Here is a 14,375-nt window from a genome sequence, read left to right on the forward strand (position 1 = left end):
GCACCCGCACCACAGCGGGGTGCGAGCGGGCAGGAGAGTGGCGGTACCTGTGCGCACGCTCGGTGCTGTACGGTCACTTGCGCTACAGCAGCTGCTGCTCAGGGCTGCGCGGGCGCGGAGCGGCTGTGCTAGGTGCTCCAACGCGGCTGCTAGCTGAGGGAGCGGGGGAGCGACAGAAACGCAGGGCTTGTCCTCGGGGTTAGAGAGAGGGCCGGAGCGGGAAGTAGTTTGAACTGATGTGCGAAGCAATCAGCACCCACGAAACTGAAGAGAATGCGGATTTTGAGAGCTCAATTCCCACTGGAACTGGTGTCTGATCTCCCACCCCCGAGGGTGCGGGAACGCAAAGATCACGTCTGCATTCTCCTGAAATTCCTGGCTTTTTTTTTTTTCCTTTCCCTATATAGACGCCTGTCTCCACCTTAACACAAAATAACCGTCCTAGAATAATCCGCACCAGCATCCTACTGCCGAAAAGAAAAATCCTTTTCGTGATGTGATCTAACTCCAATTGCAAAAATAAAACAAATAAATGTATTCTCGTTCACCAGAACTTCCTTCGCAAGGCGGGAGGGTCCCGCACAGTCGCCGCTGCCTGACTCAGTATCCACACCCCTCCCAAAGGCTCCACAGTCCCGGGATGGTTTTGCGGACTGGCGTAGGGTTTCCTCGGACAAGAAGAGGATGTACGTGTTCGAGGAACTTCCCGCGAGCCGGTGCCGTCGGGACACAGAGCCCCCCGCCTGTCCCCTCGCTGTCCCTCCGCCAGCGGCGGGCCGGGGAGGGGCGTCGCCGGGGGCAGCCCCCCGTCATTGATAACCCCCGTGCCCGGCCCCTCCACCGCAGCCGGAGAGAGCCGACCGCCGCGCAGGGGTGTCCGCAGGCACCTGCACCCACACCGCAGCGCACTGTGAGCGCCCCAGGGACAGAGCGGAGAACACCGGGTGCGTTGGGGGGAAACAGGGCTCAGGTGGGACACTGCGGGGCGTTAGGAGACCGGTCTGCTTGGAGCCGGGTCCGGCTGCCGAGCGGGCGCCTCTGGCTGCTTTGATGCCGCAGCCGGAGGGTGCGGGCTCTCGGCTCACGCTGTCCCGGGATTACGGCTTCCGGCTGGGGTGGTCCCGGGGACCCGTCGCCACCGGTGGCCCGTCAGCGGACCTGGGGGGAGCAGGTGTGGAACAAGCTAAATGCCCCTGGGATAACGACCCTGGAGGGACAAGCCCGTTCTGCGCTCCTCTGCCGAAACAACCTCCCTCGGGGGCTGCCCTCCGACGGGGCGCGAAGAGGGTTAGGAGCAGCAGGGACGCCGCCCGCCAGCGTCCGTCTCTCCGCAGGGTGCGGAACATGCGGAGGGCCGGCTGGCTCCGCGCAGGAGCGCTCCGTCCCTGAGGCACCGGAGGCGGTTCCCGCGGCTCCGAAGAGATGAGGCTGCCCCTGGCCCTGCTGGCCCTGGTCGCCCTCGGGGCCGCCGCCGGCGGGGCGGGCCGGGAGGCGGAGGAGGTGGTGCAGGCGGGGCGGTTCTCCACGCCGGAGCAGCACCGGTGCAGTTGGGAGCTGCTGTCCGCGGAGGGGGCCAGCGAGCTGCGCCTGAGCTGCCGGCCCGCTGGCGGCGGGGCCGCGCGGAGCTGCGCCTACCGCGGGGAGCCGAGGCGCTGCCCCGCATACGGCGCCCGCAGCCGGCAGTACTGGCGGCAGATCCTGGGCAGGCTGCGGCGGCGGCGGCACCCCTGCGCCCGGGGCAGCCCGCTCAGCGCCCGCCTCTGCGGACCGGGCCGGGCGCCGCCCGAGGCGCAGCTCCGCCTCATGCCGGGCCACGGCCACAGCCCCGCCACTACCCCGCCGGCCGCCACCGCAGAGCCCAGCCAGGACCCGGCGGAGACCTACTGCGCCGAGCGGTGGCACTCGCTGTGCAGCTTCTTCGTCGGCTTCTGGGAGGGCTGAGCCGCGCCCGAGCCCCGCGGTGGCATCCCCGCCCTGCCTGTCCTCCCCCTACCTCCACTTTGTCACCGTTCCGCTTTCCCTCCCCAATAAAGTGGTAACTACTTTCTGCCAAGAAGCTCACGTACTTTTTTCTCTTCAAAGCCCTGCAGCCCCGTGACACTGCTGAACAACACTTATGACATCTGTCAGCTGAGGTGAGAGCATCTAGGGACAGTTCATGTAACTTGAGCATATTAGAGTTTTTCAAAGGGACAAACACTGGGAGACAGCTATTCCCCCCCCCCCCGAATCAATTTCTGTAAGCCTAAAGGTTTCACAGAAATTGCTCAGCTAGAAAGCCAGACATTTATACCGAAATAAAAAACAGAGAGTTCACTAAGCTCTAAATCCTAGAAGAAACTCTCTTGCTTACAAAGACTTCACAGATGTCTTCACAGCCATTCCAGTCCTGCTTCCACAGGGCAGATGATCACTGACTGTCTTCAAACAGGAACACAAAGTTGGGTGAGAAACCAGCTATGAAAAGACTGAGAAACTCTGAAGCACTCAGTACACTTGCTGGGTTTGGGAGATTAATGGTGCTTCAGCTAGCTAATGAGCTAAGGCCAATACCAGTCACATTTAGAAGGACGGTGTTAAAGTAGGCAACTTGTTTTACCAAGGAGGAAGGTTTTCAGAGGTTTAACACTACCCACTCACTGAATCACAGCTCTGTGGTATGTTTTGGTAAGGGGAGCACAGGTTCTCAGTCTTGATTTCTCTCCTTTAGACATATCCCACTCAGCTTCTCAAAAAAGGACTGATTTCTACAGCCTGTGCTTGACTGCATGTCAGCAGCTTCTCTGCCCCCTGCCCAGCACAGCTATCATTCACTGCCTAACCAGGTCTCTGCCCTGGGAAAATACACCTGTCAAAGCTCTAGCATTATAGGTGAGTGTTTAGCTGTGTCATATATTCTTATGGCAGCATTATTTACCTTGCTGGATTACAGAATTTCGCCTTTTCATGCAAGGAAAATGGGAACAATGTGTTATAAAAGTTTGAATTTCACAGCTAAACTGTTGACAGGCTTAGGACAAGGACTAAGCCTCACAGGTCCACACAGCAGCCTACAGACATGATGTGACTGAGCTAATCCAGAATTTTAACTATTTGAAAATGATCTTAACCTGGACAAGAGAGAAATAATTTCTGACTAATTTCTGAACCTGAATGCTCAAAATCTGCTAGGACAACAAGTAGCGCTCGCTTCCCTTAATGTAAGTTCATTACCTAATTGTTCAATTAGAGCTGTTTGAGACTGATGAAGTACTGCCCAGGGACAAATTCAGTGCCAGTTCTGAAATTGTTTTATAAACCTTGAACTACAGGGTATTTAGGAAGGTTATGTAATGAGAGCTGCTTATTGCTAGTCCTTATGTGGCCCCTTCAGAAATCCTCTAAATGCACCTAACCTACAACATAATGTGCTTGAAAAACGCCACATGAAAATGGGAACGGCCAAAAGCAGAGCCAGGATTGTTGCTTATGTAGCCCTGTATGTAAATGCTTATGTAAATGTGTGTGTAGCTTTGCAACTGCCCTTGCAGTTACAATTAACACCATTAATCCCCACATTTAATAGAGAAGGAGTACAGGATGTGAGCACCTAACTACCAGTCCCTGGACCTGGTTCATATATCAAGCTCCACAGACAGACCTGGGTATGGTCCCAATGCAGGGGAGGGATGGTGGGAGGGAAACCACAAGCATGCCCCACTCCACAAACCAGCTCCTCCCTGCTGCCCTATGCATGTTCAGGTGCCTGCCCATGACTGGGAGCACTTGCAGGTTCTATATGGTTTTAAGGATGGCTGTGAGGAGGCTATCAAGAGGCAGCAAGGATCTACCCAGTGGCTCTCAAGAGGATCTGGACTGTTGCATACAGCTGTTAGTGCTAAGGCATTTTCCTTTACCACAAGTAGTGTGGATAATCCTCAGCAGCACTATACGGATCTTGATAGTCAATGTATGTGACTTGCACAGTAGGTTTCTTTTATTGACAGCTCATTTTTCCTTCACGTGTGTGTCACACCAGTAGCCATACAGCAGGCTGCTGACTATAGCATTGCACAGTATCTTGCAATAATACACAGCTTTGTTTCAATTCCATGACACTGGCACAGCAGTTTTGCGCAGTGCCATTAGAGCTTGCATTTCGCACCATCCAATGCAAAGGTGGAACACCATGGCAACTGAGCTGCTTACCCACGTTGCCTGCATTTGAAAACCCAAACAGGGATTCTGAACAAATTCATTGTTTTACCCAAGAGGGGGAAGAAAGAAGAGGATCCCTGGCTCCGTTTTTCACCACATTATTCCCCTGACTCTCCAAAAGAGCTCAGCCTTTCTCATAGCACCACCAAGTAAGAAAACACAACAACCTGAGATATTGCATTTATTGCATTTACAGTGGTTGATAACATCATTGCCTGGTGGTGCACAGCATATTCAGGTTTTTCACTGGGTATTGTAGATCACAAAGGCTGGAAAACCACAGTCAGATCCTTGAGTTCAGTTTTAAGGGGAAAAAACACAGCTTTTTGTTTCCTAACTCAACATCTTCATCCCCTCTCATGATTAGGTGGCAGCTTACACCACCAGCTAAGCCAACCAAATACAGGAAAGCTTTGTAGCCATGATCATCACCTCCAACAAAATCTGTTCCCTCCCAGCTCCACCATAACACAGACTTGTATGTCCCGTCTCATCTCCTCCATCTAGTTCAGCCACTCAAATCTACCCACACACCCCTATGTAGCCAGCCTTACCTCTGCTTTCCCACTGCAGCTGTGGTGGTCCTTCACCTTTTCTCTGATTCCTGGCTTGTCTGGCTCCTATCATTCCATCCTTTCCCCCTCAGCTCCTCATAGTCACCCAACATCCTCAGTAAGAAGAGCCTGCATAGCCAGCTGCTAGAAGCAAAACCTACCTGACTACCCCACAGGCCAGATAAGCCCTCCCATCCCAGGCAGAAGCAGGTGGTCCCGGGCATAATTAACTTGCCCCACAGGCAGGTGTAGATTGGGTTATCATCATAAGGATGTTGCCAGCTGAATGTATCAAGATGCTAGGGCTGCCTTTCAAGGGAAAGCATGAGCTACCTTGAAAAGAAGAAAAAAAGAAATCAACTGGATTTTTAGCCTCTAGATTGTGATTTCTGGGAGCAATAACTCTCTGGAAGTTTTCAGAGGTAAAAATAAAATCAGCTTTACACCATATTGCACACACAGCATTGTTTTCTGTCATTTGGCTGCTGAGTGGAGACAGTAGCCAGTTTGAATTCACAGTTCATCATGTATTCATGAGACCATACAAACAGATATCTGTGTCTCGAAGTTCCAACAGAATCTCAAGAGCTGGCAATACCATGCTTTTATTTTTCTTTGGAGAGAAATCAGTGGTGCTGAATCTGGGTATGTTGTTAGTGCAGCTGGCTTTAATTACTCTTTTTGTACATAGAAAACCCTTTATCTTATTAAATAGCAAACTAATAATTTTTCACCACTTACTGAATTTGAAGGCACAATTACAGGATGTTCCTCTAATTAGGGAGGTTAAAGCAGGCAGTAAACTGTCTTGCTGTTTGCAGCAATCTCTTCCTATGAAGTGACATCACACAATTAATAAACATAAACCTTCACTATCTCAGCAGAGCTGAACTAAGAACAGGAATCTCCAAAGGTTCAGCAGAAGGGTGGTACTCACAGTGATGGCAGCTTTAGGCAGATATGGCTGTGTCTGACTTGAAAGCATTTCCATTTCTGTTAAGTCATCTTGATACCTGTGAGTTACGCTGAACTGAGTCGGGATAAAAGCTCGTATCTGCACAAGGCCACTCCTCTCAGCCCTGTCTGGACACAGGGACTTGCTCCTATCCTCTGAAGGACCATCCATCCATTTATTCTTGGTCTGTATTATTACAGATACTTGCGGCAAATTGTTTTTTTGGAAAAGGGGATGTGGCTACTGTTTTGGGCTACCAGGATTATGCTTAGCCTGGGTCCCCATCCTCCCTGAGGCTGTATGTCCCACAGGCTGAATGAGAAAAGTTCAATATCCCATGAAATAACAGGAGCTAAAGAGTCCAGCACACACTGGGCTTAATTGTCAGGTGTTTGACACAAACTGGGATCTAACCCACTTTCCTGCACTGCAGTAGGAACAGGAGAGCTCTATTTCCATCTCATTCATGCCTTCACAATTCCTCTGAACACGATTCAACAGCAGAACTGAACAACAAGAAGGGAAACCTGGTCAGGCAGCTTCAGTACAACTCTCAGCTCTATCAACTCTACACACCTATGTTTGCATATTTAATATTTCCACATCTGATTGTTTGGAACTCAGTTTTCTACCTGAGTTTATGACTAACCTATTCCTAGGGGAGCCTATAAAGGGATGCTATTGTTTTGGAGAGTTGTGGTGCAACTTAAAAGCCACAAGGCTACTAACAAAGAATAAGGTGAAGGCACAACAAACCCCCCACCAAAACAACCATTCAGGTGGGAGCTGGTTGGGTAATGGGACCCAGAATCTTTGGGAATTTCTCTTTAAATGCCCCTGACATATGGTAGGCTCTCCCTTGTGCTGTAAGCCCTGTCTGAGACTCACTGTAAAGCCAAGCAACACAAGAGGTGACTGAATGGCAGGCTTTGTCATTTTGCCAAGCACCAAACTCCTTCCTTTGTAACGATTTGGATTTTTAAGAATTCCAAGCTCAGTTCATGAACGCAGTTATATGAAAGAGGCCTTTAACACACAGTATTATAGAGTTTAGATTAACTCTCCCAGCCCTCACACTCCTTCCTTACATGGAAGGGATCTGTTAAGCACAAGCAGATATAAAATACATACGGCTTAAGAAATAATTCAGCGTTTTAGGGCTTAACCTTGTTTAGTACGTGCCATGCTCTGTGCAGCGTGTATGGTCTGTGCTGGTCTTTCAGAAGGGAAATATTTTGCCAAGTTTGTTTCAAGCTCTCAGAAGGTTAATGATGCGTCTTTCTCAGAGGGGCTGTGAGGTACAGCCTGAGCTGAGCCCATATTCCCACTGAACAGTGGCATGGCCTCATCACCGGGCTCTGGTTTTACTGTTGGCTTCAGCCTTCCCATGGGAGAGCCCTGAGCTGCCCCGGCCTCCCCTGGGCTCCCACATTGCCCTGGCTGGCAAGGACAAAGGCTGAGGGTCACCTGTGGGGCCTCAGCGCACCAGGGAAAAACATGGATGCTACAAATTGTACATGCTATAAATACATTGTATTATATATATATATATATATATATATATTTCAGAGCTCTGTCCTTGCTGGTGGCCTTTGCAGCCTGGATGGGTATATGTGTTTAATAGCAGCTCACTGCTGGTATGCGCTCTGGGCTCTGGCTGCCTGCTTGGGTGGTTCCTGGGATGCACATCATTGCCATGCTAGCACCTCACTCACCCATTTTACACCCAATGTGGATCAGCTGGAAAAGTTTTATGTTCATCCCCCAGAGGAAATCTGGAAATAATTGCTCCTTATAAAATAAGGCCTTTTAGGATTAAGTTTCAGACTAATTTCAGACTCTGACATGATTTGCTATTTAAACTGTCATAAACTGAGAAAATATTTGATGAAAGTGTTAAGGTGAACACAGAATTAAATGATTTCTGATTACCCATTCACAAAGTACTGAAGTTAAAATATCTGCTTAACAAAGGAAACACAGGGAACAAAATCTGACCCTGTAAAAAAGATTGAAATCCTAAAATGCAAAATTGTGTGCATTACTTACTTTAGAACACGTTTCTAATTTAATAAAAAGGATCTTAAAGCATTTATTTCTGCTAATTATATCCAGAGCCCCTATTTAGTTAGGCTGCTGGATTCAGCAGATTTTCTTGCATGAATTGAAGGCCTTAGGTCCCAAAATGTCTGAAGGGTTTGAATTTTCATTTGAAAAAGAGCAAAAATCCTACAGCAATTCCTTTTTTTTCCTTTTCCAGACTGCACCTGTAACCAGAAAATACCCGAGATCGATCATCCTCAGAGTTAGTTCAGTGAAAAGCAGAAGAAAACCCAGCGGCTTGACTTTTTAAAGCTGTGCTCTTTTCAATTAAGATACTGCTGTGTGCTTCCCAAAGTCAGCATCCTTAGCAGCAGCATGATTTTGCACTAGGAGGAATAAAGATAGCTTCAGCCCCATGTGTTTGCTGCTTCTTTTTTAATTTTAAGAGTAAACCCTTTCAAAATTATGAATAAATTTATCACCAGTATTCTTTTGATGGGGAAAGAGTAACAAGACAGCCACACAAGAGAGTATTATTTCCAGTTAGTCGAGACAAGATGTTGAGGATTTAGGGCTGATCTTTTGTCTCTGCTCAAAGACAAATGGTATAAAATTTATATGCATGCTTCTGTCCTGACAGCAGAGGGCTTCGGCAGGGCTCTCGCTGAGAGCTAATGGCTCTCGGGGATGCTGCTCTCTGAAGTCCCTCGGCATGAAATGGTCTCTTGCAATTCATCTCCCGCTAACGGCAGCTCCAAGACGACAGTCTCTCTCCTTTTGTTTTTGAGGTTTTTTCAGTTCTTTTATCCCAGGCTGAAGCTGCCTGTGTTCTCATTGGAGCCGAGAGGGCGCACTGTGAAGGTTTTCTCCCCTCAGCTCTATTCTCTTTCAGCCCTCAGCAGACTTCGGGGCAAGCTGGAGGCCCTATGGAAAGCGGGGCCTGATGTCATCCCACCCAGCGCGGGGCCAATGAACGCCCTCCAGCACCCGGCTCCGCCACACACGTACACATCAATGGCATCTTAATAGCTTCTGGGGCTTTTTAAAGCTTTATTAGTCCACAGTAAATAGCAGTGGTAACGTGACTGTTTGTTTCAAAGGGTGTCTCTGAGCCAGGAACTTTATGGTGCCAGAGTCATGTAGGAAAACAGGACCAGGAAACAAAAAATAGTTTGGTTTAAGAAGTTATTATAGCTCTAAGGGAGATAAAGGCTCCTGTTTTCGTTTCTGGGAGTCAAGGCAGCCTTGGGGCGAGGGCCAGCCATGTGCAGGGGGCCCTCTGAGGACAACACTGGGCCACCAAGAGTCTTTGGACAAGTGACCTGTTCTGCCAGTAGCAGGATGATGGGAAGAGCCCAAATTGCCTGGTGCCAGCTGCTTTTTTCCTTTCAATGTGCCCACATGGCAAACGTGGTTTAAGAACAAAACATCACAGATTTAGGAATACACACCCAGTGCCCTCAGCATAGGATCTGTCACAGTTCGCTCTGCCTTTTATGTGACTGCTCACCTGCCATGGCTGTGCAGACATTTCATTGCCTTCCTCATGCTCTTTACTGCCCCAGGAAATTAGACTCAGATAGTCATGTACATTTCTGCCTCTGTAGTTCCTCTGCCCACAATTTGATGGCATGGTGGGATTCTCAGAGATGCTAAATCCTGTTAATCAGAAAATAAGGCTGGAAAAATCATAATTTCCTGAAGAATAGTTTTGGTTGGGTTTTTTTCCTTACATAGTCTAGGTAAGGACTAAGTACTTATAAGTACTCTTTGTAAATCTGAAATAGTGATTTATTTTATACCTTCTTTTTTTCTATGCATCTTGGAATTCCTGTTCACCACATGCTTTTGCAGTTAACCCGGTTAGCTGGCACAGCACCCCAAGGCTGTGGAACACTGCTTACGCCATCAACTTCAGTCAGCAGAAGGTGGCTTTGCAGCTGGAAGAAGTGGTCTTGTCCTTCCTTTTTTTGCTCTTGCCCATGTTTTTATGTCAGTGCAAGTGTTTATGCAGCCACATTGCAAATGAGATCAGGGAACCAGGCTGACATTCTGAGGCAGGAGAAGTTTTGGCTGGATCAGATTCCCCAGGTGGTTGTATCAGCAGCAGTGAATGAACAGCACAGGAGCTGAAGTGGGTGCCCAAAGTCAGGGGAGCCTGCCTCTTTCAGTGACAGGACTGCTGAAATCTCACTGGAAATGGCTGTAAATCAACAGCATAGGCTTTTTATTTCTTGAATGCAGTTAGGGGTCCACAAAGATCTGTTTATTTATGATTTACGATATCTGCTCTGAAGAAAGGGTGATTTCAAACTAACTACTGGCAGTGTTTCTCTTAACATCAGGTACAGTAAATTACACAGTGGAGCTGGCCCAGTATAACTACCGAACTCCCCACATGCATTTGCTAGAGCATCTAGAGGGAGCCAGGCTGGCCCAGCAGCAGCATGGAAAGGCTGTGAATCTTTGGCTCTAAAGATCACCAAAACCTTAAGATCTGTGTGGTTACACAGAACTAGCAGCAGTTCTGTTTGCCCTCAATCTGTAACTGCTCTGAGTTGTATATTCTGGGCTTGGGTCGGCTGCTTGCTGTTGTTTCCAAGCCTGGCAGGCAGTGAGCACCTGTGCAGCTGAACCTACCCCTCCAGCGCCCTGCCACAGCATGTCTCACCTAGACAGCTTATTTCTATCTGGAAAACAAAGCTGGAGGGCAAAAAAAAAGGCTGTTTAAAGGAGTAGATCACTCGGAGAAGCTCAACCGGTGAAGAGAATGTGATAGTTTTCGCTGTGATGACAAAAATCATGGCCTTACTGACATGAGCTAAAAGCTTTCCTGTTACTGTCTTGATCAGAAGCTGTATTAAACACAGTCCTTGGCATTGCATTTAATGGGGCTATAATGCTGCACTTTACACCCACTTTCACTCCTACTCACACCTGAAGGCTGACAGCCACACTAGGGCTTGAAGGGATGACGATCACCCTTGGTGGCCTGTGCTCTTGTACAAGTTTTGTGGACTCTTACAGAAGTGCATTAGTCATTCAAGTTCATGTGTGTGTGAGCTGATCCCTAGTGAAGAGCATCCTTCCCCAAGTGAAGGAAGTTATTACAACTGCTGCTGCTATTGGTTTGCATCAAGATTGCAACTGGAAGAAGTCAGAGAAAGAAGTATGATTTCTTCTGGCTCTGTTAAACCAACGCAGCTGTGAAAAAATGGTAGGATGTAAAGGGAGAACCCCCCCGCCCCCCCCAGTCTATTAGAATGAGCCATGAGCACAATACCAATGTGGTAAGTCAGGGCAATATGCAAATTGCTGCATGTCCCAGAAACCCTAATCCTATCAAGAATGCAGAAAATGTTAATTTGACCATCTTTCACAGCTCATAAATCTATCTGTAGCAAAGCCAAGCTGCCAGATGTCATCGAGTAGCACTTCTTTGAGGCTGGCAGCCTCAGCATAGATGCCTGATCATGCCTCAGTAAAGACCAATAAAGAGCATTGTTTGTGTGGCCTGGGAGCAGCTTCTCACATTTTGTTACAATAGAGGAAAACAGTGGGAAATGTGAATGACTGATTGGCAGAACTGGTGGTCCCACTTGTCCTGCTTTCCACATACAGAGCTATACATTTCACATGCATTTTACATCGCTAGTATGCAGATTAATCTATGTTGTTCTTAACAATTAGTGGTGTATGTTCCTCAACTTAATTTCTTGAATCCTAAACTACAAATATAAGCTAGACATAGTTCCTTTTGCCTCAGGCAGATACTCCTTATTTACTTAAAACTTCTTAAAATGGCAAACAGTTTTTATTATGCTGCAATCTTACGATTTAAGATTGAGAATAGAAAAATGCTATTTCAAAGCAAGCAAAGTTTTCTAAATCAAAGACCTCTAGAAATACGTACTCAATTTTATCCTTCTTAAAGACAAGGTTTAAAATTACCAGTTGCAATTTAGGTTCTCTATTATCAACCAGAATTAACCTAATTTTTACAATAGGGGTGATGAAACCCTGGCACAGGTTGCCCAGGGAAGTTGTGGATGCCCCATCCCTGGAAGTGTTCAAGGCCAGGTTGGATGGGGCTCTGAACAACCTGATCTAGTTGAAGTTCCCCCTGCTCACCGAAAGGGGGTTGGACTAGATGACCTTAAAGGTCCCTTCCAACCCAAACCATTCTATGATAAATTGCTTTTACAGTGTGTATATTAAAGCACCACAGCAGATATTATTGTGTGAAGTTACCTGTGAACAAGCTGGATAAACCTCACTTTTATCTAAACTGAAAAGCCTTTCAGCTTCTAAACGACTATCACAAACTCTGGGTTGAGTCATCTTAATACAGAGTTGGGCTGAAAAAAAGAAATTATAGCAAATGCTGTAGAGAAACGTCTGTACAGAAACAGGATTTTCCAGCAATAAAAATGATACAGGCTGTCTGCTATCTATAGGTACAGCGATCCCCATGGAAACTGCTCTTCATTTAGGATGTGTATTCCTGTCACATGGCATCCACATCAATCGAATATTTTAGATCATTAAGTTCCAGCCACACAGAACAGACTTCTAGTGCTTCTTCAGATCAGATGCAGTCTATAGCAAGGCAGATTCTGAACCAAGAAGCTGAAGTCCTCAATGCCAGCAAGTCCCTGCTGTCTGTTAGGGTAGAGGGGGCACAGGCCACAGATGAGAGCCTGAGTCTTTCAGGTGAATGCAGGCTGTGATGCTATTTGTTCAGTGTCATCTCTGACAGTGGGGTTTCTGGAGTCACCTACAGCAGTGGTGGTGGAGAACGCAACAGGGACTCTCGGTATCACTCAGGGAAGAGGGTCAGATCGTCTGGCCACTCCAACCTTCCTGAACTACCCGTGAGCCCCTCCTGATGTGAACAAGCAGAAGTTTACTTCAGGGAGTAAATTTTAGAGATAAAACTATGTGTACAGCCTCTTCCCATTAGTATTACAGGCCAAAGCCCATTGCGACTGCAGTGTAAGGAAGAACTAGTGATCGTGAAGTGAGGCTTTTTTTTAGGTAGCTGCAGTTGGAATTCCATTTGGTTGAACAGACAAAATGTTGTGAAAAAGAAGAAACCAGAATAAAGAAAGTTTAAAACTAAAGGACATATTTAATGAATTTGCTTAGGAATTTGGTTATGTTTTACCTCCAGAATCAGATACAACAGGGGAGAATGAATTGTGTCTGAGTTTGAGAAGCCAGCTCTTCTGGTTAATAATCTTAAAATACCTGTATTGCTAAATTAGGGTATGTATAAATATAGTTCTGATTAATTTTTCTGAGAACAACAGAATCCTGAGGCAAATACATGAGATTTCATCATTGCTTACAGATACAAGAAAATTCATTATGCTGTAACTACTAGGTGAGCAAATCCAAACCCACTATTTTAACAGTATTTCAAGTAGGTTAAAGATGCTGAACCATAGGCTCCCCAAAATCTGTACTGCAAAATTGGTCCATTAAAGGAGACATATTAAGCACTATTTTTAAAAGCTGGTTGTTTGGTTTTTTAAAGGAGAATATGTTATTTATTGACATTGCAACAAAACATCTGCAATACACAACAATGCACCCTCTTACACAATAATATTTAAGCCACTAATTGTACATTACATCATTACTTTCTTTTCAAAAAAATAAACAGAACCAAAACTTGATATATGAAATTTTTAACTCATACATTTTGTTACACTCCTTTACTGAAAAGCTGGCATTTTCTGGGAATGGGGAGGGAAGTCTCAGGAGTCAGGAAGGAGGCATACCTAAATCCATAACTATTTGTTTATGGACCATGTTGTATGAATCCTCGGCTATTAAAAGTTGCCACATGTACACGATTCTCATATCTCTTGCAAATTATTGTCATTTCAGTGTTTCTGCTGGACTGTTTCCCTACAGCAGACTTGTGGCACAAGTATATGTATAAATCAATACAAAGCTGGTTATACAGCAATTACAGTAAGCATGAAATATTCTTTCTAATTGGTCCAGGTCTGAAATGACTATTACTTCTTTCATGTATTTTACAAATCTCTGTCCTTTTATTAGGTGTTTCAAAAATTACAATTGATTAAGCTCACTTTTAATTGCAGGTGACATTTCAGAAGTGCCTTGGAATATGGTTTTATACACAATTACATAAAAGGAGAGGTTTCTATATTTTTTGTCCAACCCTATCCATAACTCTCATAACTAATAATGTCCATAATTCTAAGGGGTTATTCCCATTAGAATTCCCTCCCTGTTACTAGTGTGCTCTGTGCTGTTGAGGATTCCTTGAAATGTGCTAGCACCAGGTCATTATTCTGTCACTCCACCTTATGTTGTCTCATTATACAAACGCTTGGAGGCTTTTAAATATATTTAAAGTGCTTATGTGACATACGTAAATAGCATGCTGGATAGAAAGTTTACTTTAAAAGTTTGCTGAACTTCTGAAATGAAATTATCTGACCCCTTCACAGTGAAGAGCAGCACTTTATTTCTGGCTCCTTATCAGGACACTTAGTGCCTTTCATTCGAATTTTGTGTAGGTTATTTCAGACTTTCTTGTATACCACTGACCAGATTTTCTCTGTTAACGTCTCTGCCACCATTCCTGA

At 46.2% G+C, this 14,375-nt stretch overlaps 1 protein-coding gene across 2 annotated transcripts; it reads left to right on the plus strand.

The window, feature by feature from the left end:
* Nucleotides 1–764: 764 nt before the first annotated feature.
* Nucleotides 765–2,050, plus strand: FGFBP3 (fibroblast growth factor binding protein 3). Of its 2 annotated transcripts, none has more exons than XM_062619479.1 (2): nt 765–944; nt 1,335–2,050. In XM_062619479.1, exon 2 carries the CDS (start codon nt 1,423–1,425, stop codon nt 1,939–1,941), a length of 519 nt encoding a protein of 172 aa, XP_062475463.1. In that variant the 5' UTR covers nt 765–944; nt 1,335–1,422; the 3' UTR covers nt 1,942–2,050. The 2 variants fall into 2 exon arrangements, with proteins under 2 accessions (XP_062475463.1, XP_062475465.1); XM_062619481.1 differs by having other exon boundaries at nt 765–910.
* The last annotated feature ends 12,325 nt before the right edge of the window (nt 2,051–14,375 follow it).

The sequence above is a fragment of the Pezoporus occidentalis genome, unplaced genomic scaffold, assembly GCF_034315485.1.
Source record: "Pezoporus occidentalis ecotype Australia unplaced genomic scaffold, CSIRO_AGI_Poc_V1 ctg210, whole genome shotgun sequence".
Lineage (NCBI taxonomy): Eukaryota > Metazoa > Chordata > Aves > Psittaciformes > Psittacidae > Pezoporus > Pezoporus occidentalis.

What these genes read in the sequence shown, in the direction of transcription:
- FGFBP3 (XM_062619479.1), top strand. Translation starts at nt 1,423, where the DNA reads ATGAGGCTGCCCCTGGCCCTGCTGGCCCTGGTCGCCCTCGGGGCCGCC.